The 25216-nt window shown below is 55.8% G+C and overlaps 2 protein-coding genes across 3 annotated transcripts in view; one reads left to right on the plus strand and one right to left on the minus strand.

Moving 5' to 3' along the window:
* Positions 1-4998: 4998 nt before the first annotated feature.
* RNF222 (ring finger protein 222) lies at positions 4999-6559 on the minus strand. The gene has a single exon (XM_009913971.2). The coding sequence runs from the start codon at positions 6557-6559 to the stop codon at positions 5894-5896; it is 666 nt and encodes a 221-aa protein (XP_009912273.2). The 3' UTR covers positions 4999-5893.
* Positions 6560-19386: 12827 nt separating this feature from the next.
* The window catches only part of NDEL1 (nudE neurodevelopment protein 1 like 1), a 30038-nt gene continuing 24208 nt past the window's right edge, over positions 19387-25216 (plus strand). For both annotated transcript variants that reach the window (XM_069798879.1, XM_069798877.1), the window contains exon 1: positions 19387-19503. The gene's annotated coding sequence lies outside the window, so the exon portion shown is untranslated. The remainder of the gene's footprint in view (positions 19504-25216) is intronic.

The raw sequence follows: 25216 nt of genomic DNA on the forward strand, positions 1-25216 counted from the left end.
CAACAGGCTCCCAAAACCTGTAGCAGGTGATACGAGCTTGCTCCAGATAGCTTTATTTATAAAATCACAGCACTGGCAGAGACATCCTGACCCCTCTTCCAGCCAGCTGGCACCCAGGGAAGGTCCCCAAGCCAGCCTGCCTGGCTGAGCAGTGGCAATGCACGCCAATGTGCCCTGTCTGCAGCACGTGATGCCGGAAAGCAGGGAGGCTGGGCGCTGGTTTGGGATCATGTAGCCTGGTGGATCCCATTGCCTGGGAGCCCTGGGACCTGCCAGGGGGTGAATGGGAAAGGCTGTATTTGGGAATGTCCCCAGAATGGACAGGGCCATGCATCCATGGCATGAGATGGTGCCTGCTGCAAGTGTGCTGAGGGCCGGAGTCAGAAACGCAATCTGTGATGGAGACAGGCAATTACCCCGATAGTGGTGACCTGCCCATCCTGCCAGTTGAGTTAGAGGCCACACATCTGCAGTCATCTAGCCCGTGGCACACTGCAGGATTCCTGGGAAGAAACATAGCCTGGAGACCTCTCCTACCGCAGCAAAGGGGAAAACACCTCTCACACCCCAGTCTAGGGTCCTCTGGCACCTCCACCCTAATGGCCCTGCCTGGGACTGGGCTACCCCCACTGAGCACAGCTAGGGTGGAGGAGAGCTCCAGCCCCACCATGATGGAGGAGTTGAAGGTGTGGGCTCTGCACAGAGTTTAGAGGGATAGGACATCCCCAAACTAAGCCATGCAGAGAGGGGCAGTGGAGAGGGGACTTCCATTTGCTTTAAAAGCAGTCCACAAACAGGGTCCACAGCATGGTTGTGCTGGCCAGCACGAGATCAGTTCACCAGTTTCCTCCATGGGGACAGCTGGTGCTGCAGTCCCAAGGCCATCCCAGTGGGTTGGAAGATGCCCAGTCTCTCACTTCAGCTCAAGCATCTCTTTGGAAAATGCTCACTGAGGCACACAGGTGCATAGGCAGCTGCTTGAAATAAAATGCAAGAGCATGAAAACACACATGGAAACACATGTACCAACAATCATACACATCCCCCCATGCACACAGGCAGCTGCTTGCTGCTGTAAGGACACGTGGACACACACGCAAATACATACACACACATGCTCTCAGGGCCACACTCTGCCCCTGCACATAAACTTCCAACCCCAGCCCAGGCTGGGCTTTATTTCTTGCCACGTGCTTGCAGAGCAGTCCCAAACCAACACCGGTGCTCCTGGCACCTTGCCCCATCATGGAGAGCTCTTTGTCCTCATCACTGAGTCCTACAAAGTCCCTGTCCAGCAGGGAGGTGTCCCCTCCTCCAGAGCTGCCTGAAGGATGTGTCCCTGGTCCTTTAGCTATGCCGATACCATTCGCTGACCCTTAATTTTGTGTGCATGTGTCATGGTTTAACCCCAGCTGGCAACCAAGCCCCACACAGCCACTCGCTCTCTTCCCTGCTGGTGGGATGGGGGAGAGAATCAGAAGAGTAAAACTGAGAAAACTTGTGGGCTGAGATAAAGTCAGTTTAATAGGTAAAACAAAAGCCATGTACGCAAGCAAAGCAAAACAAGGAATTCATTCACTGGTCCCCATGGGCAGGCAGGTGTTCAGCCATCTCCAGAAAAGCAGGGCTCCATCACGCGTAATGGTGACTTGGGAAGACAAACACCATCACTTCGAACATCCCCCCCTTCCTTCTTCTTCCCCCAGCTTTATATAGTGAGCATGATATCATATAGCCTGGAATATCCCTTGGGTCAGTTGGGGTCAGCTGTCCCGGCTGTGTCCCCTCCCAGCTCCTTGTGCCCCCCCAGCCTGCTCGCTGGCAGGGCGGTGTGAGGTACTGGTTGCCTGGTCCATGCACACCACGGGCCTGCAGCTGCTGGTGAACAGACCCTGGCCACTGGGCTCTTACCTGCCAGCAGGGGGACATGGCTCCAGCATCAGGAACCCATGGCTCCAGCATCACCGGGGCATCCCATGGGACAGGGGATGGGACACTCTAGCCCTCTCCAGCATGGCTGGCCTAGGTAGGTCAGTGTGGAGGGGACTGATGGGGGCAACGGGGTGGGCTGTGTGTCAGGGTGGCATTTGGGATGCAATACCAGTGACATACAAGCACGATGGAGACAGGGCACCCAGGGCATTGCCAGAGGTTGTCGGCAGCTCCCAGCTTAAATCACAAGCACTAATTGTGTGCCGGGAGCCCACAGGTAAGGTTAAGTGTGCGAAGTGCTGCATGGCACTGTTCACCAGCGAATTTGGCCATGAGTGAGCAACCAGCTGCCCACAGCCCCATGCTGGCATCTCTGCTGATGGATGTGGCAGGGCCAAAGCAGGACTATGTGAGTGTCCCTGCCATGAGTGACGTGCAGGGTGGACGTTTGCAGAAAACACTACCATCCAATACATGTCTTGGAGTTGCAGGCATGAGTTATCCTTGGGACTTTAAGTGACCAGGATAAACCAAAGCACTGAGTTACTCAGGACTGAGCTGGAAATGGCCCCAATATCCTCTAATGGACACATGCCTGGTGGGAGGACAAGCTGTACAGCATCTGGGGACTGTGGTTTGCTGGACATCCAAACATCTCCCTCAGGGACCATCAACAGAAAAGGGCTCGGGAAGGTCTGGCTCTTGCCATCAGCTTTAATAACAAGAAAATAGGATGATGTCAGCTTTTCCATTTGCACAGGAAGGGGCTGGAAGCATCTTCCCCAGATGCAGGCAGACTCCGACCTAAACCAACAGACACTTGCGCCTCTGGGAGCACCAAACATGGGCCCTGCTGCCTAGGGATGAGGTGGCTCTGGCGAGGACATGGGGATGGTGGGTTATCAGCTGACCCTGGGCAGCAGACGTGACTGTGGGCTGATGCAACAGGTGCTGGTGTGAACGGGCCCTGGCTCATGCCCACAGACACAGGAGTGTGCCACCCCCAGCACAGCTAGTGGATGCTCAGCACAGGATTCCCCAGGGTATCTCCAATGTCCTGCTGCCTGGCCCTCACCCACCCAAGGCAGGGAATGGGGGGCCCAGTGTGCCAGCCCTGACAGCCATCCAAAGCCATTGCTTGTCCAAAGAAGAGCAACAAAGCTGGTGAAGGGTTTAGAGACCAAGTCCTGTGAAGAGCAGCTGAAGGAACTGGGGTTGTTCAGCCTGGAGAAAAAGAGGCTGAGGGGAGACCTTATTGCTCTCTACAACTACCTGAAAGGAGGTTGTAACAAGGTGGGTGTTGGTTTCTTTTCCCAAGTAACAAGCAATAGGATAAAAGGAAACAGCCTCAAGTTGCACCAGGGGAGGTTTAGATTGGATAGTAGGGAAAATTTCTTTGCCGAAAGGGTTGTCAAGCACTGGAACAGGCTGCCCAGGGAAATGGTTGAGTCACCAGCCCTGAAGGTATTTAAAAGACATGTAGATGTGGCACTTAGGGACATGGTTTAGTGGTGGACTTCGCAGTGCTAGGCTAACAGTTGGGCTCGATGATCTTAAAGGTCTTTTCCAACCTAAAAGGTTCTATGATTTTTAGGATTCTATGATTCCAGGATTCTATTCCATGATCCCTGGCCAAGCAGTGCCACCCTGTGGCAAAAGCCCTCTTTGCCTCCAAAGGGGATGATGCCCCTGGACCCCCACCTCAGGCCTCCAGGTCCATGGCACTGGCTGTCCCTGCTGATAACAGCCCCAGCCGTGGTCCCCTCTCCCCTGCTCCTGTGCATGACCCCAGCACAGCACAAGACATCCCATCTCATCCCAGTGCTGCCACTGAAGCTCTTTTCTGTCCCTATTGCCTTGCCCAAATAAATACCTTCAAGGCTCCAGCAACAGCAGTGAGTTTTTTGAGAGTTCCTCCAGCCCTAACCCCAGGGAGCCCCCCGGCGTACAGATGGGGGGGGCACTCCCACCTCCCAACAGCCCTCTGCCAAGAGGCTGGTTCCCTGGAACCCTGCATTAATTCCCCAGACAGACTAATAATAAGGTTTAATATTAAATAATGAGGTGTGGAAGCATCATTACCAGGTAATCATTTCTTATGAAATAGGATTTCCATTCCAGTGCAGTGTCTCAAGCACTTTTCCCCAGGCGTTCTCCCAGTGCTTCATGTAGGGGTCAGTGTCATTGCACTCCAGGTGTGGGTGGGGAAACTGAGGCACGGGTTGGGGGAGTGCAGTAAAAACATCACAGGGAGAAGCTGGGCAGCCCAGCCAGGGCACCATGCCCTGGTTGTAACCCCAGAGGAAGGGGTGGGATGCCATCAGCTCCTCTGCCCCAGACTGCTCACCCCTTTCCAGCCCCAAGTGCTCCTTATTTTTTCCCCTGAAATGTTCTGGCTGATCCCAAAGCTGCCTCGGTAGCACTGCTGGCCGTGTTTGTCCTACCTGATGCTTAGCCATGCAGCGGGAACCTCTCTTCTGGAGCATGGGAACCATGTGCCAGCCCTCCACCCTGCTGTCACCTCCTGTGGGCAATGGTGAGGGACATCTTGCTCCTGCTCCTGCTCCTGGACACGTTGGGGTGCCCGTGAAAGGGCTGCAGCCCTCAGGGCACATTCCTGAATGACTGGCCGAGAGCAGCACCCATGGGGCCATTGACTGGGTCAGGAGGACAAAGGTGGTGACGATGGTGCAGACACTGTTGGAGTGTGCAGCTGGGGAAAAACAGGGTGAGGGGCCCCAGCACCAACGGGCAGCTCCAGCATGGGGGTGACCAGCAGCCCCCGCTTCCCCCTCCCCTGAGAGCAGGCATGGAGGGTCCCAAATCTCAACTGTGCATCTCAGATGTCCACTCCCCTCCCAAACCAGGGCCCCTGTGATGGAGGGGCTGAGACTGCCCTGAGTGGGACCAGTCCCAAAGAGGGCAAAGCTGGGAGGCTTGCAGGGTTGAGAGGTGCCTAACCTGTTTGGCACAGGTGAAAATGAGCCACCAGGTGTTAACCCTCAGGACCTGGATATAGGGACAAGGAAACATCACTCTGCCAAGGCACAAGGCTCTAGGGAGGAGATCAGGGTGGGATCCCAAATCTGCCCATTTATACAGTCCAGACCTTTGGTTTAGCTCCCTGCCCCACATCCCGCTGCCTGTCCCTGGATCCCCAGGGCAAGAGGGATGCCTGTGGCACCAGGAGGATGGCCATGATCCTGGGGATCTCTCACCTCAGAGAGGTGAGGGAGGGCAAGGCTGGGACTGCCTGGGGGATGAGTTGGCATCCCTTCCCACCCCATCACTCCGCAGGGAGGGAAGTGTTGGCTGGCAGAGGGGAAGGTGAGCTCACAGGGGCCAGGATCGCTCTCTCCATCCTCTGATTTCACTGCCCTTGTTGCCCGGTAGCTGGAGGCTCTGATTTATCTTCACATCTTTGGGATGGAAAGCCATGAGTTTCTGCTCCAGGATCGCTGCATCATGTACCCCAATGACCCCAACAGCCTGGGGAGCCTGGGGACCTCCAAAAGCCCTGCAACCTGGCAGCCTGAATCCTCTGATGCACAAAGCCCTTGGCTGTCCCTGGGCTCTGGGTACCTGAATGCCATGGTCACAGCTTCCCAGGAGCTAGGATGGAGGGGAGGAACCAGCACAGCCCCCTCAACCCCTGCACATGCTGTCACAGGATGCAGGAGGAGCAACTACCCTCTCCACTAAGACACTGGAGGAACACACTAGCAGGGCTTGACCTGCCATATTTTAACCAAAAGAGGCAGAAAACACCAGCAGTGACACTGTGAGTGCCCGGAGATCTGCAGACAGGTCTGAAAGTCCATTCAGTCCCTAGCCAGATGAGAGAGCTTCACCCGAAGCTGCTTCTGGGCTTTCTCCAAGGGTCTTTTGAAAGAGGTTCCAGCCCTAACTCTGTCCCAGCATCAGTGACACCCCTCTAGTATCCGAGCTGATCCCATCCCCGCTACGAGTCCCTCTTCACCAGCAGTAGCCAAGGGAGCACAGCCGCCAGCATGGCCACAGTCAAGATGAGGAGGACGGCGAGGGCGATGGGTGACTGGCAGCATTTCACCCCCAGGGCTGAGCTGGATGACACCGAGCTCCGCGTTTCTGCTCTGCTTCTCCTCCCCAGTGAGCCGCAGTCAGTGTCCACCAGCGGCATCCCATGGTTGCTGATGACAAAGATGTGGGCTTCCCGTGCCAGCTCTCCTGGGACCCCCTGCGAGTCCACGGGGCTGTTTCCTGTGCTGCAGCACCGGTTAAGGCTCTGTACTGGCATCACAAAATGGCTGGGCACCACCAAGGTGTTGCTGGCCTCCATTTTGGTCAGATGGGGCAAGGAGGAAGGTGACAGAGGCATCTCCAGTGTCCGGGAGTTGGTGACTGCCTTGGGTGGCCATAGAGCCTTCTTCTTGCTGAGGAAAGTCACATAGCGGCAGACAGGGCAGATGATGCTGCTCTGGACCTGGCCATCAAGCTTGGCAGCGAGCAGGCACTTCACCAGGCAGTCGTGGCAGAAGGTGTGCCCGCAGCTGAGCTTGCGGTGCATGGCCTCCAGCGGGTGAAACTTCTCATAGCACACAGGGCACTCGGCCGGGAGACCCTCCTTGCTGGACGAGGTCTCAGACATCCCTGCTCTGTTGGCCACAAGCACTCCCCAGCTGCAAGGAAGAGGCGCTATGGGTTAATAAGGGTCTCAGTTGCAATGATTAGCAAGATCCCTCTCTTCATCTCTCCTCCTCCCTCCTGCTCTCTTGCCTTTGCCCTCTTGCCCCTAACAGAGGCAGTGGATGGCTACTAGGCATGGTCTCAACAAGGCAGAGTATTTTCAGGAGCATTAAACTTCTCAGTGTGGCCCTTGACGAGAGAGATGATGGGAGGACCTCAGCTCCAGAGCCACTGGGGGCAATAATCCCTGGCTGCAAAATCACATGGAAAAAGGCATGAGCCCCTGGATAGAACTGTGTCTACCTGCTCAGTGCCTAGTACAGATAAAGCAGGTTCAGCTTGTGTCTCGAGTGCATCTGTGCTCTGCTGCCAGCTCCAGGTGCACGGGGGAGTGGAACTCCCATCCCACAAAGAAACCTGCCAAGGAAAGAGAGATGCTCCCGTCCCGGGGGACGCAGAGGGGCCGGGAGGAGCAGGGGGAGGCCAGGCCAGTGGGGCAGGTGGGAGCACAGGACCCCATGGGGAGGGAAAGGGAGTGTGCCATAGCCAGGGCAGGCAGTGAGCACCCACGTCAGGCTCCTTCCAGGCTGCTGGAGGTTGTCCCAGGCTGGTGGCCAGGCCACTGCCATCTCCAGGCCGTGCTCCTCACTCACGCTGGAGCATGGTGCGGGCAGCAAGCCTCAGAGACCAGCATCTCGGGTTAGTCAGAGGGAGCAGGGCAGAGCCCGGCCAGCTCACCCGGCCCCCGCCCTGGCCTGGGGTGTGAGGGGGAACGCAGGGCTGCTGTGATCCCCAGACCTGCATCTGGGCTGGGTCTGAAGTTCTCCCGTGCATCTGCCAGGGCAGGGAACATTCACATGGTGGCTTCAGGGAGGGGAGAGAGGAGAGGGGAGAGGGGAGAGGGGAGGAGGGATGCTCAGCTCAGCTCCCTTCTCTTAGCCTAGTTCAGGAATTGGAGCTTCATAAAACCTGCAGGTTTTTCCTGACCTTGTAGCATTTTCAGACCAGACCCAACCTGCATCCCTTTTCTCATGTATGACTGTGCCCATGGACATCCTCATAGCCAATTCTGGAGGTTTTGCCATCCCTCTTTGGCTGCCCTTTTTGTGCACAGGAGCCACCCCCTGCACCAGGGTGGCCACAAGAACACAAGCCATTCCCCCCCTATGCAAGAGAAGAAAGATCTAGGCTCCTGCTCTGGTTTAGGAGGGATCAGGGACTTGATGGTGCCCCAAAGTGCTGCAGAAGGAGACCCTAACCCCATGCACCTGCTCCTCCATGCCCCAAAGTCCCCTTACCTGCTGCAGGGCACCAGGGCAGGGGCCCCTCCATGCACTCCACCACTGTCCCCAGAAGCAGGGCTGGCCGTGCCCCAGCCCCAGCACCAAGCACCAGCCAAGGAGAGGACCGGGACACCTATATAACACGGAGGTGTTGGCTGCGCGTTTCATGCGGGTGCATTGCGCAAAAGCTGGAGCAGGGACAGGGACAGCTCCCGGGGTGTGAATGCGGAGGAACTCGTTTGGGTTTTAAAGGCCTGATGTTCAGCTGGTTGGCCAGGGAGTGGGCGAGGAGCCGGCGTCAAGCGTCAGAGGGCAGGGACAGGAGACATGGTCCTGCCTGCTTTCCCTCATGTAATGGGAAGCTGTAGCTGGGCTCATCTCTGGGGTCAAACCGCAATGAAACAGGCACTAAGGGGGATGCCAGGCCCCCAAACCCCTCTGTTGCTGCAAAGCAGGGTGAGCTGCAGCATCCTGCATCAGGGCTGGGCTCCTGCTAAACACTTCTCGCCTCTAACCACCACCACTCCTCATCCCTTGCCCTAGCCACATCTTCATCCCCATGCCCCCTCCCCTCCTTATCCCCCAAACACTCATCCCCCCAGCCCTGCACTCCCCATCCTACATTGTCAGACTTTCACCAGAGCCCTGATGTGGTGGTACATGGCCCAACAAATACACTCGAGCAGGCATGGGAGCCACCACTGCCTTGCACCTGCCCTGGGGGGATTTCCAGCATCTCTGGGAACTGTGGTTCAGTCAGCAGCAGGAGCCCTGCAGGTTCAGCGCAGTCAGGAGCCCCATGCTTGGCCATCTCAGCAGCTGCAGGTGGCTCGTGAGTCACCATTTGGCCATGTGTGGGCTGGAAACCCACACAGAGAAGGTTCCCTGTGGCCTTATGCATGTCCCAGGGTGCTGCCTGTCCCTCACCCGACCCCCGGGGCAAGAAGCCAAGAGGCATCTTCCCTGCAAAGCCCTGCAAAAAATGCTGGCAGGGTGGATCGCTCCTGCCTCAATCTTGAATCTTTCCAGCCACCCCTCAGGCCAGCCAGTGGCCACAGGGCTGCCAGCCCGCATTCAGTCTTGCCAAGCAGCTCCACAGGGAACTGGGTGCTGCTTGCCACATCCCGAGGTGGTGCCCAGAGCAGGCGTGGTGACCCCAAGGCGCCTGCCTGCATGCCTTAGCTGGCTATAGCAGTGCACCCATGGGACCTGGATTTGCACCATCAAGGGGCTTGAATGCCCTGGAGGGCCTGGGGTGTCCGTCACGGAAAGCCTTCAGGAGAAACCTGGACATATGGGGAGGTCTTGCCTTTGGGCAGAGAGATGTTCTGCAGAAGCATTCCCAGCCCTGTGCTCCTCCAGCTTCAAGAAGGTGCCCAGGGCTCTGCAGGGTCTATGGGGCAGGCAGAAGAGGATATGCACCCCTGGCACCCAAAACTCAATGAGATGGGCCTTGGAGTCCCTTTGTGGACAGGATGGGTGGTTTCACGTGGCTAGGTGCTGTGGCAGGGTGCAGGGTTGCAGGCGTGGGCAGCAGTATCAGTCGCTCGTGGTTGCAGCGGTTACAACATGGGGCTGGTTTCTGGAAGGAGAAGGGTGGGTGCAGCCCCACCAGTACACTCTGTGCACTGGGGCAGCTGCCAAAATGCATCTGCTCTCTGCAGAGAGCACCCATGGTGGAAGACTTGTGCCCCAGGGGGGACCTCTTGAGCCATGAAGCCCTGTTCCTTGCTGGAAGGAGACCCAGAGCATGTCAACACCTTCCACACCTCTGCTTAGGATCAGGGACCAAGCCACCCCACTTGTTGTCCCAGTTTTCTTGGGATGGTTAGCAATTGAGCTTGAAACCTCTCCAGACAGATTGTGCCAGGGCTGAGGTTGCATAGTCACCCCTGGGATAGGCATCCCCATCCCCTGGCCCCTCCTTGAAGCTGCTGGAGGTGCCAGGGCTTCTTGCACCCACCGAGATCTCCAGTGCTGAACAAGTGATCTGGGCCAGCGAGAGCAGATTTGGGGCAGCCGAGCATCTCCCCAGCTTCAGTTTACTCTCTGCTGGCACCAAGGCGGGGTGGAAATTCCTGTTTCCCATACTTTGAATGCTCTCTTCAGTTGGAAACTATGAGCTCATGGCTCTATACATAGGCACTGGAAAAACGAGTCTGCCTCCCTCCCTTTGCTGCTTTGACCACGCCAAAATCAAAGGGATTTGGCATATCACGTCCCCAGCTCTGTCAGCAGTTTCGTTCTTTCCCAGGCATGGCTTCTCTTGGTGCCTTTGCCCCACTTTCACGTGTGGCAGCATCTTTCCTGAGTGACAATATTGAGTCTGCTGATGCCTGAAGGACAAGAAACCAGGTTCAGGGGCAAAGCGAGTCCTTAAATGCTGCCTGTATTTTTTTCTCACACTTTAAGAAGTGCAGCTCACGGCCAGTGTTTCAGCCCCCTCAAACTCAATGCAGGGCCAAGGGCTCCAGGATCCTTTTATCCAAGCAAGAAGGCGGCACCAGGCTGAGCTCCTCTCCAGGGACCACAGCTGAGACCTTCTCTGTTTTGGGGTCGGTGGCTTCCAGCAAACAAGGGACATTTCTGACCCAGAGGAGGACACAGCCCTTGCTGCAGGGTCGGGTGGCCAGGGTCCCTTCCCTGCAACTGCAGTGGCATTTGGGCAGAGCATTGCAGCCTTTTGCAAGGACAAGAGGATGCTGCAGAGACAGCCCTTGCGTTCTAAAGTACCACTCAAACTTTCCACTCTAAGCAACCAGGTAGGGAGGAGGGGAAAATGCTATTATATATAGTTATGTGAAAGTGCTTATTTTCAAAGCACATTTAAAGCCAGAAGATTGATCTCTATGTGAGTCTGGTGCCAAGCAAATAATCACTATGGGTCTCAATATTTCCATATCAAATCCATGCTGCATGGATTCCCCAGATCTTTACCAATGAAGCAGGGACATTTCCAACGAGCAAAGACATGTCCTGCTTCCCTTTTCTCAGCCAGGGCCAGGATCCTGGTGAGAAAATCCCGGATTTATTCTTGGTGGCAAGATGCATGGAGGGAGCTTTGCTCTCTGCAATCTGCGTGGCTGGTGGCTGCTGGAAAGGCTGGGCTGGGTGAAGTCTGTAAATGAGTGATTGCCAAAAGCTGCAGGAAGGCTCGCTGTGCCCATGTCTATATTCTCCTCTCTCAGTGCCATGAATCGTCCATGAAATGGTGGCCGTGATGGCTGGTGTCCCTGCCCAGTGGCCTCAATGTGTTCCCAGTGAAGCTGCAGGGCAAGTCCAGCTGCAGCGTGGTGGGGATGCTGCCTGTCCTGCCTCTTCTCTGTCTCCTTTCCATGCTGGGCTCATTACACCATTTGTACCCTTTTCCCATCACCCTGGGGCTGGCATGCCTGCCCTATCCCTCCCAGGTCATGGCCAGTCCTCCCAAACTCCCCCAGGTTTTTCCTTAGTACCGCTTAACCTGCAAATCTGAGGCTTTACAGGAGTTTCTGCCCGACTCATTCTCCTTCCATCTCTTCCCAGCCCCAGCTCAAACACAGAGTTGTTGCCGTTGGTGGGAATGAGGTGAAGGGAAGGGGGAGGGGGGGAAGTAAATCTGTGTTTGATCCCAGCCCAGGATGATATTCCAGTCTGAGGAAGAAGCTTAGTGAAGCAAAATTGCTTTCCCGGGGCTGCACCATACTGGTGGAGGGCCCAAGGGTCGTGGCCCCTGTCTGTGTTATATCCAGTCCCGTGCTGTCAAAATAAGTTCATATAGCTGGAAAAGATGGACAAGCTGGGGGTCACCCAAGCTCCTTAAATGGTCTTGGGTGCCCCTGAGCTCATACATCTTTTCCAACGCTTGTTTTGCTTGAATTCAGAGCAGGAAAATCAGTGTCTATTCTTTCTGGGTGTCTCCATCGTGCTCATCAGGCACCTGGCAGGATAGAGACCCACCATCGGGATGCCAATTTAGCCGAGAGACCCGAAAATACGTAACAGCAGCTCTTTTTTCAGCTTTCTCCTCGGTGCTTTTTGCCGTGCCCAGGAGGTGGTGCTCTCGGATGTGCTTTGGCCACCCTACAAAAAAAAAATCCAGAGTTTACTGAAAAAAAACCCTGAGCCTGCCTCTCCCGGGGTGCTGCCAAGATCTGGAGCTGGTGGTCCCCACCAGCTGGGATGCTGCCTCTTCCCCACTGGGGTGGATGGGATCTGCTCATCCTCCTGCCGATCAGAAATTTAGGTCCAGCCATTTGATGGGATGAATGCTTATCAAACACCAAGGAACAGCTGAGCCACCAAACCCTTCTCTGATCTCTGTTTTCCTGCCAGATGCTGTGGGCTTTGTGAAGGGACCCACACCGTACTTGGGCATCACAGCTCCAACCTGCCCCTACCTCCCCGCTGCTAGCAGCAAACCCTCCCGGGAATGACCCTGAACCTCGCGTGAGCCCTGGGAGCCTTATTCTGACACCAAATATTGGGGATTTGTCCCATCCAGTCCATGCAGAGCCACACAGCCCCATAGTGCATGGGGTTTCCCCATGCCTGGGAAGGCACCTGCAGTCTCCAGGGGCTCCTTCAATACACATTCCCGCCTGCCAAAGATGCCCTCCGCCAAGCAGGGTGTCGAGTGAGTCTGAGGGCAGCCCAAATGCAATCACCCAAGATGATGAGCAAGACTAGGGCTGCATGAACCTCCTTAGGTGTGGTGGCAAGATCCAACCCACGTCCCCCTCCCCTGGCCCAGGGCTGCCTCCCCATACGCCTCCCCATCTCCCTGGCCCCGGTTCCACCTCACATCCCATCCCAGCCCCTCCAGGATGCTGGGTAACGGCAGGAGGGAGTTGCCGCAATGGTAATCCACGGCATCATGTGCGTAATGGAGAAACAATACGGCTTTGAAGCAAGCGGGCAGATGCTTGAGGGAGAAGAAGGCGTCTATTCAGTGGCAGCAGCTGGGGTGGGCAGCTGCCCGCTTGCCTGCACAGAGCCCCGCACTGCCAGGGCTGCGCTCACCTGGGGCTCACTTTGGGGGTCCTGCCAGCCCGGCGGCTCAGCAGACCCTTCCTGGGGACAGGGTCAGGATGAGGAGCAGCATATCAAAATCCAGGAGGGACCCATCCTCAAAAATGGTCAAACAATGGCAGATTGTCCCCTTGCTGTCCCCCCACCCTTGTGCCCACACCAGCCCCTTTGGGGAAGAACACAAACCAGATGTAGGGCTGCCGTGGTCCCTGTGACCCCTCTCTGCCGTGCCATGAGCCATGCCACCCCGAGGACGTTTTATCACCAGCGTCCCCTGCAGCAGAGGGTATCGCCTGACTCTTTTACACCATCCCCTCTGGCTGCCTTTTTACCAGGCAATTCCCTCAAGCCTTATTCTGGGGGACATGGCACAGAAACCCTGCAAGGAGAAAAAGCCACTGGGGTTGGGGATTTGGGGCCTTTCACTGAAATGGGATGTTCCCTGTGGTTTTGGCTTCCAGGTTGTGTCTTGGTTTGTTTTTTTTCTCCAAGCCTGGTTCCTGGAAGGCTGTGATTACAGAGGTGTTGCTGCCTTTAATGGGAACAAGTGCAGGTCAGCTTTTAGCCCTGCAACAACATGTGTCCCGGAGCAGCACGTAAAGGGAAGGCTCAATAAAAGGAGCACTAAACACTCAATTTGGGTCATTTAATGATTTTGCTAGGGTCTTATGACCACGCAGACAGTGTGGTGCTGTGAGGGGAGAGTTTGTGGGCAGAGCTGCTCCACTACCTGGGATCACTCGGTGGGTCACCAACCAGAAACCCAAGCGGGTTATCGAGAGAAAGATACGCGGCACAAAGTGCATCTGCCCAGACATGATGGCAGGAGACAGGAGGGCTGTCCTCCCCATCCCACCATCCTGTGGGGTCTGCACTCCCTGTAGTCAAAATAAGTGAAGGATAACCCCAGCCCTCCCTTCCAGCTGGGGTCAGCTGGAAAACACACAAGGGTCCTGACAACCCCCCAACCCATGGTGTCCCACGGGGGACAGGGCATGTGGTGCCTCAGTGTCCCCTTCCACATCCTGGGGGGATGATGGATCCAGCACAGAGACACACTCCCAAGCCAGCACTGGGTCTGTGGATGCTGTCGCAGTCATTTCCCACATCTCCTGGGCCCTCCACATCCATTGTTAGGGACCCCCAGGAAAATGGGCGCAAGCAGATCTGGGGTGCATAAGGGGTCACCCCTGCACCCTGTGAGTAGCTGGGCAATAATCAAGAAAATCAGCATTTCAGGGCAGCTCTGCTTTTGACAGGCTAGCTGAACTGCAAACAAGTATTTTTAGGAATCACTGGCAAAGTCTTTGAGGTAAGTGATTTGGCAAATATTGCCCAGGTGCCAAAGGAGGAACTCAGATTAGCCAATAAAATAGCAACATCTATTGAAAAAAGTCTCTGTATGGATGGATACAGCCAGCTCAGAGAGGGACTTCGGGTGCAGGATAAAGGAAGGATAAATGAAGTGACGCTGTTGTTGAGTACAACAGAAGTTTTGCTGCCTTCGTGCTTGAAGAAATACTCTGTTAAGTGCCAGCCCTTCCCCTGGCCCCAGATCTGGCCATCCTTCTGGCCAGGCTGCATGGTCCCCACACCGAGGTCTCGCCCTGGGCTGACCCATGGAGGATGGGAGTCCCTCATCCCCCGGCAGACAGTGGGATGCGGCTGCAGGCTGGTGGCAGCCACTGCCCTAATGAAGCTCCTTGTCCTGAAGTTTTCACTTGACCTGCCTTTGCCTGGGCTGTCTGGGTAGCAATCCCACTGGGCCATCTGGATATGTCCCAGGAGAGCACTGGGTATCCGTGACACATGGTTGTAGGGCGAACTGTCAGCCCCCAACCTCCCCACTCCTGAAAATCAGCCCCAGGCTGCTGCAGGCGTTGCCAGGACAGGAGCAGTGGCCGTACGCTGCACTCAGATTCATCCAGACCCGCTTAATCCTGTTGGGGAGAGTCCCCCCGGCCATGTCGCAGAGCGGCGGCGTGGCACCGAGTCGCTTTGCTTTCCTGGCTGTTGCATCATGCTGGCAGGCTGCTGGGACACGGTGCGTGCCAGGCAAGCAGTGTCATCCGGCTGTGCTGCCGAGCATGGAGCCATCAGGGCCCTCGTCCCAGGGCAGAGCCATGGGGTATCCCCATCTGCAAAGCCTTGCTGGGGCAGCTGGGCAGGGAGCACTGAGGGGCTCTGCCTGGGCCAGTCATCCTCTCCAAGAGTCGTTGCTCTGCCACATCCCTCTCCCAGAACCATTGCTCTGGCACATCCTTCACAGACCTGCACTCCCTGCATTCCCCCGACTCCCACCCCCTGCCCAGTCCCATCCCTCCCCACACTCCTCCTTATCCCATCCTTCCCAGTCCCATCCAAACCACATCCCTCCCAGCCCTATCTCCCCCTATACCTCTCCCAGCCCCATCTTTCCCTGTACTACCTCCCATATCACTCCCAGCCCTATACCCTCCCCAGACCCATGCCTCCTTACATCTCCTCCGGCCTCATCCCTCCCTGCATCCCCCTAGTTCCAACCCTTCCTTGCTCCTTGCCGGGAGGCACACAGAGCCCCATGGGAGCCACCTCTTGTGGGCTCCAAACGGCCATAATTGAACCCATTGGGTTCCAAGGATGAAATATTGCTGCCACTGTTGTCAGCATGGCACTTGGATGGGGACCATGGGAAGGTGTGAGTAGCAATTCTTGTGGGCAGATGGCAGGTCCTGCCCCAAGCCCTGGTCCCTGGCCAGCTGGGGAAGGAGGCAGCAGGGCGGGGATATGAGATCAGGGCTGTTTGGAAGCAAACAACAGTCTGGGCAGGGATGTGATATACCCCAGCACCTGCCAGCACTGAGGCTGGCGGACTCATGACATGGGGTCCCTGGTGGGAGACATGCAAGGCCAAAGTCTGGCTGGGTTTTTCTAGTGGTCAGAAAAACGCTGGGTCTGGGGTCACCTTTACTGAGACCAGGAGTGGCCAGGCTCGGCCAGTTCAAGCCTGACAAAGCTCCTGAGGTGCAATGAGTTGACAGTTCTCAGACCATGCCCCCAGGGGCAATGTTCACAGCTCCAGAGCTACAAGCAGATCTGGCTGTTGCCACCCAGCACAGACCAGTGCCCAGCAACCTGGGCTGTCTCCCACCCCATTCCAGCTTCTCCTTCACCCAAAGCCTCCTTCCCCCTACAGCTGCCTATCCTGGGGGCTGGTGCTGGCCCTGGAGCCCTGCCAGGTCCCCCCACCATGGCCTGGGCAGCTCAGGTACTGCTTCACCTTGCCAACAAGTAAATCCCTAGCAGGGCAGCTGAGAGGCTTCAGGCAGCACCCCGCTCTCCCCTGGCTGCTTCAGCTGGTTAAGGTGTACAGGCAGATAGGACTAGTGCTGCCGGCAGTGGGGAGATGTGGGGGGAGATGCCAGCTACCCCATGTGTCCTGCCGGGGATGTGTCTCCTCTCTGGCTGGGCTGCTCCCAGCTCTGTCCCCCCAGCCTGGATGCTCCTGGAGACGGTTAGAGCTGCTGATCCCAGATACCCCTCCAAGGCAGGGATTAGCGAGAAAATCCCTGCCTTTCTGCAAAAACCAGTCCTGGTAGCTATTTCTCCCTCTTGAACCCTCTCCAGTGTCTATCTGAAGCGATGCCCAGGACTACCTGGGTGTTACGGGGCCCCACGTCTGGGCCAATAATTCCCAGCCCATAATTGATCCCCCAGGGACCCACACCCACCCTATTCCCACCCTTTGGGGCTGTCCCCCGCCCTGGGTCTCCCTGCACAGTGGCATAGCCCTTGCAAATATATAACCCATCCTGCCCCCATATCCCCCCACCCACCCCACGCTGAAATAACCTCCAGCAGCCCCATGCCTTGACCGAGGGACAGCCCTGGCTCCTGCCCACACCAGGTCCCACCACCCCCATGAGAGACTCCCCTTCGCATGAATCCATTACGGCTGCCTTGTCTCTCCCCAGCCTTTCAGCAGAGAGGCTTTTGCTGGTGAAACACAGACCTGGCTCGGCCGGCGGGAGACACGGCCGCATTGTGCGGCCACTAATGCTAAGTGACTGCTCCTTTGTGCGGCTGGAAGCACCGAGCCCCTCAGCGAATGCATGGGAACAGCTCCAGCTTACAATGGGGTGCAGCCGGGAGTGATCTCAAAGCAAACATTGACTTAAAAATCAGTGTTAACCAGGCAGGCACGCCAGACCTCTTGGGAAATACAGCCCCCGCCAGCACTACGCCTTTGTTGCCGGAGGCAAAGCCCCGCCAGGCTGGGACAGAGGCAGTTGGTAAAGGCGGCTTTGATGGAGCCCGTGGCATCCATCCCTGGTCCTAGAGATGCTGTGTCGATGTCAGCAGCTGGCTGGGACAGCGGTGCCATCGGGCTCGGGGAGAGGCAAAAGGTATTTCATTAACCTAAGCACCCAGCCTGGGAAAGAGGGACTGAAGAGCTCAGGCTGGGATTTAAAGGATCCCACTGGAGAGAAAAGAAACCAGGAGTGTGCCACTCCATGCATGCCCCTTGAGAAATTAATTCAGGGTTGCATAGATAAGCCCTTGGCACTTTTATAAAGAAGACTCCCCCGCCCGCACAGCTCATTTCCAGTCACCTCACAAGTCCTGATCTCTGTGATGATTGTAGCGAGGTCACAGACCCATGCTCAGGTTATCCAGCACAGCGACGTACGCCCAAGCAGCCCTTGCGTTGGCATGCAGCCTGGAGCAGCACTGACCCCTGCCTCCCACAGACAGACATCCAGAGGTGCGGACAGATGTGCAGAGAGCCCTTGTACCTGGCTCGGAGCAGCATGGGGCTGGATGCTGGGAAAGGAAATGTTCTCCCAGCCAGGCCTCCGGCCTCTGCACAGCCTCCTCGATCTCCCTTTCTGCCTCCAGAGAGGGTTTCAGAGCAAGGGGAGCGTCAGTTGAAGTGAGAAGGTGGGAGGTGGATCAGGCAGACCAGAGCTGTGAGCATCGCCAGCATCAGCCAGATGTGGCTGGGCACAGGGGATACAATGGAAGGTGCACAAATGCCCACTGGGAATAAGGCTCCGTTTCCAGGAGGGATGAGACAGCTCCAAGGGCAGCTTGCCTCCGGCATGACTTCTCACAGGACGCTGTGGCTTCCCCACCTCTCGCAGCCTCTAATTCAGGTGCAGCGTGCAGCTCGGAGCCGCGCTCTGCCGCACGTCCCGGGCTTGGTGCTGACGCTGCCGAGCAGCATTTGCGGCCTTGTGCAATACCCAGGACACGCAGGGTGACCCAGAAAGTCTTGTGCAGGTGTCGGGGGACATCCATGGTGCTGGCTGGATGCCTGGCTGGGGAGGGAGCGGTGCACGCTCTCCACCCTTGGGTTGTCCACAACCACCCGTCCCATCTGCCATGGGAAAAGGTGGAAAAGTACCCGAGCATCAGCCCCAGATAACCCCACATATGGGTGGATGGGACATGGCAGAGGAGAGGCTGTAGGGACAGATGCAGGGACAGAGGCGGCCTTGGTGGCACCGTGCCCATGGAGGACACAGGCTGTCCCAACGAGGGCAGCCGGTACAGCCGTGGTTTCGGCCACCGCCGCGCCATGCTGCCGGCAGCGTCAGCCTGTAGCAAGGGAAGCATGAGGGCATCCCAACAGCACCGCCTGCCACTAATGACAGGCTGGCCAGCTAATTACAGAAGGCAGGAAATTAAGCATGCAAATGAAGCTTTAAGTATTAGGCCAACTCGAGGGAGCCGGGAGCTCGGCTGCGGGGCAGGTCCCGTCCGAGAGGCACGGCGGAGGCACCCTGCCCTCCCCTGCCCGGGGGGCTGCGGAGGCACGTGTGGAGGGCACGAGGGTGGCGACACGGGGCAGCGGGCGAGCCACCCGCCAGCGGGGAAATGCTGTGCTGGGAAAGCAGGGAATAGGAAAGCCGGGACAGACAGGGACAGTCTTGGAGGCTGTCGGCTGCCCTAAGCATGGCTGATGGCCAGCGGGGTCCCTGGGGGGGTTCAGAAGGCCTCTGCCCGCAGTTTCCCTGCTCTGTGGGCTTTTTGGGGACAGAAAAGCCGCGCAGGGAACAAGGCAGCAGGTGCGAGGGTGGGGGTGAGGAAGAAGGGCATCTCGGCGGCTGCAGTGCCTGCCCACTCCCCCCTTCACCGCTCGCCCTTCCCTTAGGGATGGATGTTCAGGGGCCCAGGTCTGCGGTGCCGGTGCCTGGGTCTGCCCCTCTCGGGGGCACCGGGGAACAGAGCAGCGGAGGGGGCAGCTCCCAAATGCGGTCGGAAGGGTGGCAAGGCGGCGCCTTGCCCCGGGGGCGGCCGGTGGAATGGGGGCGAGCAGCTGCGGGACCCCCCCGGCCCCGTGCTGGGGCGGGGTGCCGGAGGGACGTCGGCGTTTTCCAGGAGAGGACGGGAACCGCGGGCCGGGGCCGGGGGCCGCTGCCCGACCGGCCGCCCCCGCCCCACGTGGAGGCCGCCGCCGCCGCGGCCCGGGGAGGCCCCGCCCCTCGCCCCGCCCCTTGCATGACGGAGCTGTCACCGCCCCCCGCCGTGGCGGTGCATCACGGGCGCGACCCCGCCCCCCGGAGTACCCGGATGAGGCAGACCCGGCGCCGGCGGGCGATGCTGCGGCTGTGACAGGGGATGCGCCCCGGTGAGTGGCGGCGGAGGCCGGGGATCCCCGCGGCGGCCGCCAGCCGGACCGGACCGGCGGGGCGGGGGGGGGACACGGGGCGGACGGGAGGGGGACACGGTGGGGGTTGGGGGGGGGGGGGCGCCCTTCGCGGTGCCGGGGGCTGCGGGCCCCGCACCCCTCCTCCGATTGGCTGTAAACTGACAACGGGGCAGGTCCCGCCCTCCCCGGCCCGCCGTTGGCTGACGGCGCAGCCCCGCCGCCTCCCGTTGGCGAAAACGAGTGCCTGTCACTGGCCGGCCCGGCTGGGCTCCGCCCGCCCGGCCACCGCCCTGAGCGAGCCGGTCCCCCCCCCCCCGCGTCGCCTTCTGAGGGGCTGGCGGGCAGCCCGGGGCCGCGGGCGGGAGCCGCCGAGGCCGGGGGGGTACGCGGAGTCCGGGCACCCCTTCCCGCCGGGGCCGGCCGTTGCCTGCCCGGGAGCAGCGGCCTGCGGGGGAACACCCCCCCTCCCTCCCCTTTTTTAAAGGTATTTTCAGTCGAGCGTGAGGGAAGGAGCCGCGTCTGGTGTGGAGGTGCCTTCTCGGCGGCGGAGCGCGGGTTTGCCTTAAAACTCCGGGGTTTGGGCCCCGGGCTGCCCGCTCTCCCCCGGGTGCTGGCGGTGCCGGGGCCGTGGGCGCCCGTCCGCCGTCGGAAGGAGACGCGTTTCCTTATTGCACCATCGCCTCTCGCTTCCCCTGGCCGCGGAGACGGCCGTGGGCCTGTGAGCGCGTCGGGCTGTGGCAGGTCAGGGGCTCTGGTGGCTGACGGGGAGGGAGGGCGGCTGCGGCCGCTGTAGCAGCCCAATGGTGCGCTTCTGTGGCAAGGGTCAGGGCGAAATTGCAGAATTTGGATGCGATAAACCAAAACTGCCCAACCTATGGAGCCCGTCCAGCTCCTGAGCTATTCCTGGCTGCCCTCTGGTCTGCAAGCGGGTGACTCACCCCCCGGCCTCGCCTTCCCCGGGGCTGTGGCGATCCCTCCCTCATGTATGTGGTAGGAGAGGACGCTTGCTTTCCTTGCTCTCCGCTTGAACACGGTGGGCTGTGCTCCCCGTATGTCCCTGGGCTGCCCTGGGGAGGAGGAGAGGGCAGCCAGGACAGCTTTGATGGTGGTGAATTGTTTTTGACTTTACTCCTTCCTCAGAGCGATTTCTGAATGCAAGGGGATGTAACTGTGTGCGTGTGCAGAAACGTGTGGCAGAGTAAGTTCAGCGACTTGCCTGGCTGCTCCCTTTGCAGTCGCTGTGCCTCCTTTGTAGGTGGCTTTGTCCCTGAAGGTGTTTATTTTTCTACCATCCATCCCCAGTCACTGACAGGAAGCTGGACGTACGATTTGCCTCCATTCTCATAAAACACTTGGTAGATCAGATGCCTAGGGTACATCTCTGTCAAATATTTTTCAGTAATTCTGTGAGGGTTTTTCCTCTGAGGCTTTTATCGCCTCCCTCTCAGCTTAGTGAGTCCCGTTGTATTTCGTATAAACATGACCAAACTCGAACAGTCCCTGCCTCGTACTCCCAGTTTGATGAGCTTGACCCGAATCACAGCAGACATGCCGTAAAGGATTAACACATTTGACACAAGAGGAAATACATTACTAGAGTTAGACTTCAGTTAAGTGACTTCCCATTAATGCATCTCTCTCCTTCCTAGGGAGGAGGGGAGCTGTCCTCAGCCACCCGCAGCCCAGCTTCATTGCTCTTGACCAGTTTGCGCTGGGAGTATTTGGTGACTCAGGGTTTCTCTGTTCCCTCTGAAACTATCTTGACTTGGTCACAAGTGCAGAGGGGCAGAGGGCACTTTTGGGTCCCTATGGTGTTTATTGCCCTGAGAGGTGGTTATATATGTGAAACCGTCATAGAAGAGTTCCTTTGATATGTAAGCAATTATTTTTCTCCCCCCTCCCCCGCCCCCCACGAAACAATTCCTGGACACTGCGGAGGGTAGGTGGCCTTGTCAAGGTCAGTGTTTTGTTAGAGATATTAGTAACTGTAAGAGGAAGGAGCTGTCCCAGGGCAGAAAAGTGACTAGGAGGCTTTTGTATTTATTTATTTGTATTTAAATTTGATGTGTCAGCAATATGACTGCACAGGCGTGCTGGTCAGTAGTGCCAGTTAACTGCATTTTTACAGGATATGATAGGTGTGGGTAAGTAGTGCGTTTTTTGGATTAATAGTGTTAGGTCTGCCCTGGAAGAGATGCTCTGTCTTGCTTTCAGGCCCAGACCTGGCTGGGCTGTGTATTTCTGTTGTATACATGGAGGCAGAGCCAAGGCATTCTCCTTTTGGTTTGCTTACGTGCAGGTTTGATCCTGCATGTCATTGTGAAGGTATGTGTTCAGAGGCATAGTGATTTAATTTCCTTCCCCCCCCGCCTCTTCGGGGTAAAACCCTCTTTCTTTTTTTTTTTTTTTTTTTTTTTTTTTCCTTCCCCAACTCTTCAGAGGTTGGAGATGTGAGATAATTCCTCATTTGGTGGAGAAGGGAAGAGATGAGAAACGAAAAGAAGAAAGTGGAGAGAAAACACAAGACTGATGATGTCTGTGACCTTGGTGCCACAAGGAGTCTTGTCTCTGGAGACATGTCTGGGAGTAGACTACCAAAAAGTACAGCAAGAAAGTACTATTTATTCCCTCAGTCTATTACAGTTATTTTTGAGAAGCGGGGAAAGACAGACTACAGAAAGGAAATGGTCGTTTTACAGTCCTCCTTGATGTTTGTGACACCGCAAACATAATCAAGATAAACTATGAAGTGTGTTCAAGCAAATTGACTTTTCACTACTGTACTGCACTCATCCATGGGCAAAACGAGACATACCCATCAAAGTATATTTTTCTTGATACGATTGTGTCCCTCGAGGGCTCTTCTGTCAATACAGCTCAGCAGCAGATTGTGCTGCTTCCCTCTCCTGATCAACATAGAGTTTGGGGATTTATTTTTAACTCTCATCTTGTTAAGTGCTTACTGAAGAGACCTAAGGCCCTTGCTGTTGATGGCTGGCCTGTGACTAGCTTTTGGGTAGTATTTTTCAAAACCATTTTCCCCTCCTTGGCACTGGTAGAACTTCAGAGATGTAAAAGCAACAGAATTCACTCCTCTTGGAAGAAACCTGTGCAAAGTGCTTTTCCCTTTAAGTTTCTTGGTCACTTGTCATTCTGCAGTGTCCAGAAGCATCTTAGCCCTCTGGCCACCGCCTTTCCAGGGAATGTTGTCACTGAGATGGTATTAATTGCTGAGATAATAGGGAGACCCAAGGGACCTGTGTGCTGTCATTTGTTGCAAGCTCTTTGCTGTGCATGTCATAAGCTCTCGGATAAATTCATTGCTTCTGGGTAGGATGCTCTGTAATTTTTCAAGGTTTAAAAAGAAACCAGGCAACTGTGAGTTCGAGAAGATGCAAACTGAGTGGATGGTCTCCAGAGGTGGTGGGGGGGGTGTGCAGCCATGTGGCAGCTTGTGCCAGCTGTCAGCCTCTGTTGCAGAGTCAGGATCAGTGCTCCTGGTGCTCATCATATCTTACTGACTTTCCTAAGAGGTGGTTCTCCAGAGGGCAGAGACTGTGGCAGGGAGAAGCATATCCTTTTCACAGCCTTATTTTCCTTCTCAGTTTGCTCTTTACTCTGCACCCTTTTGTTCTGCGTGGATTCATCCCTCTGGGGTTCCTGGATATGGAGCTGTGAATTGTTCTCGTGGTCAGGCCCGCGTTGTTCTGGGACATGCACGCCTCTGGGGACCTTTCGTTCATCTCTGCAGATACTGAACCTGCATCCAGAGCACCAGCCTCTTCAGATTTTCCTTTTTAAGGTGCTTCAGTGGTATTACTTGGGAACAAATAGAGGTTGGATGTCTTAAGGTTCCCATGTTTGTGAAAAGGATGAATGTTTTTTAATCCTAAATTCTGATGCCTTTGGTAGTCGTAGCTTGATTTCTGAGAAGAGGCTTCTTGCATTGGTACCTTTCTTCTGGTTTCAAGGCTTCTATCCTAGTGTTGGCTAACTCATCAAGGGGTTTTTTTGCCCCACTGGGTATCATATTTTCACAAGGTGTGTAGGTCTTGGCTGTGTGGTGTAAAGCATACCTGTTTTTCCGATTAATAAGGCTGATTCCACAAGCGGCTGTTGAGATAACAAGGCTTTACTGTATGGTGTTTGGTTATCTTAAAGGCTTTTAGTCTGAACCTGGCACAAAGTTCCTGCAGGTAGGATTTTGTTATCTTCTTCCTCCTGTGCTGTCCAAATTGGAAATCCAGTATTTATTATTACAGCAGAGGAAGGAGTGTTGTGTTGATGCTGTGCTCTGTGACTTTCTTTTTTTTTTTACTGAAAGCTCATATGCTGCTGTTGTAAGAGGCAAAGAGGCATTTGTTGTGGTTCACCCGAGAACATTCAGTTCAAAAATAGTATTGCAGGAAAAGACAGCGGTTCACTTTCTGAAGCAGTGATGGATGCAGGCAGTCTTCCAAAATGCGTATGAAAATGCCTCCAGCTCCTATTTCAGGATGAGAAAAACAAGCATGAATTGATTGGTGAAATCTAATCCATGGCTTTTGTTTGTTTGTTTTCCATATTCTAATAAGTGAAAGACAATGCAAATTTGCTTTGATTTTTGGCTGGAGTGCTCAGGTTCCTTTGCTTTGAATGCTGATTGGGTTTTGGAAAAAAATCCAGAGCTTCAGGGGTTTGGGGGGGTTACTTGTTGTTTCTCATGGTTTGAGAAGCTGAAGAATGGTGGAAACAAGATTTCTTCTGCTTTTCTGTCTGTGAATCAGCATAAAATGGGAAGAGGAAGAAGACCTGGTTGCTGACAGTCCTTCGTGCTTTCCATGGAGGCTCTGGGCAGTGCCAGCGCTCACAGCAGAGTCATTCCTTGCAAAAAGGGGATGACTGCGGCAATTACATGGCACTTGGCGGTTTTTGGGACTCTGATAGCCAGAATGGGTTGTTATCTGAAGAACTGAAGGCCAGATGTGAGCTTGGCAGAATTTCTTTATCAAGTCCTAGTTTAGGTGGTTACTTGTTTAATTCCAAAGGTCAATGGACGTTTGCATTGCCTTCAGTGGTGGGGCAGCAAAGCTTAGATGGGGGAGTCTTAGCACTGTAGTTTGTCACATTTGAGTGGCCTTGCTTTGCCTTTGCTTAATTCTTTGGGTTTGGTGTCTGAAAATATTGAGCAAACAGGATTGTGAGGAAGAAAGTTGGTGGTCTAGGTGCAGAAAATGACCTGTTAATGAACATTAAATAACATTCATTCACTTTGTATGCCAAATATTTATAAGCTAGTTTTAAATGGGAGAATGCAGGATGATTAAAATCAGCAAGAATGGTTTATCCAGCTGCTTGAGATGCTGCAGGTACATCCTGGGTGAATTGCAGCTGCCTCCGAGCAGTACTCGGAATTATTTTGGACATGCTTCTATAGCTCATCCTTACTGTGATGCATCGAGTGAATTGAGTTGACTTGAGAGAGGGAAGGAGTGGATTTCTGAGTGTGGGAAGGGGTGGGTGAAAGTCTAAACATTGTGTTATATTTCAAGCTTAGTGTTTTGGTCTGATATTTGATCCAAACCCTAGCAGCAGCCTCCAGTCACATGGAGAGCCCGGGAAGCTTTTTTAGGGTACTGTGTTACACTTCAAGCTGTGTTTGTGTTTTCACTTAGCTGAAAGGTGCCTTCATAAACATTTTGGTTTGGCCTTG

Source organism: Haliaeetus albicilla, chromosome 12 (genome assembly GCF_947461875.1).
Source record: "Haliaeetus albicilla chromosome 12, bHalAlb1.1, whole genome shotgun sequence".
Classification (NCBI taxonomy): domain Eukaryota; kingdom Metazoa; phylum Chordata; class Aves; order Accipitriformes; family Accipitridae; genus Haliaeetus; species Haliaeetus albicilla.

Coding starts and splice junctions, on each gene's coding strand:
- RNF222 (XM_009913971.2), bottom strand. CDS start 6,559: ATGTCTGAGACCTCGTCCAGCAAGGAGGGTCTCCCGGCCGAGTGCCCT.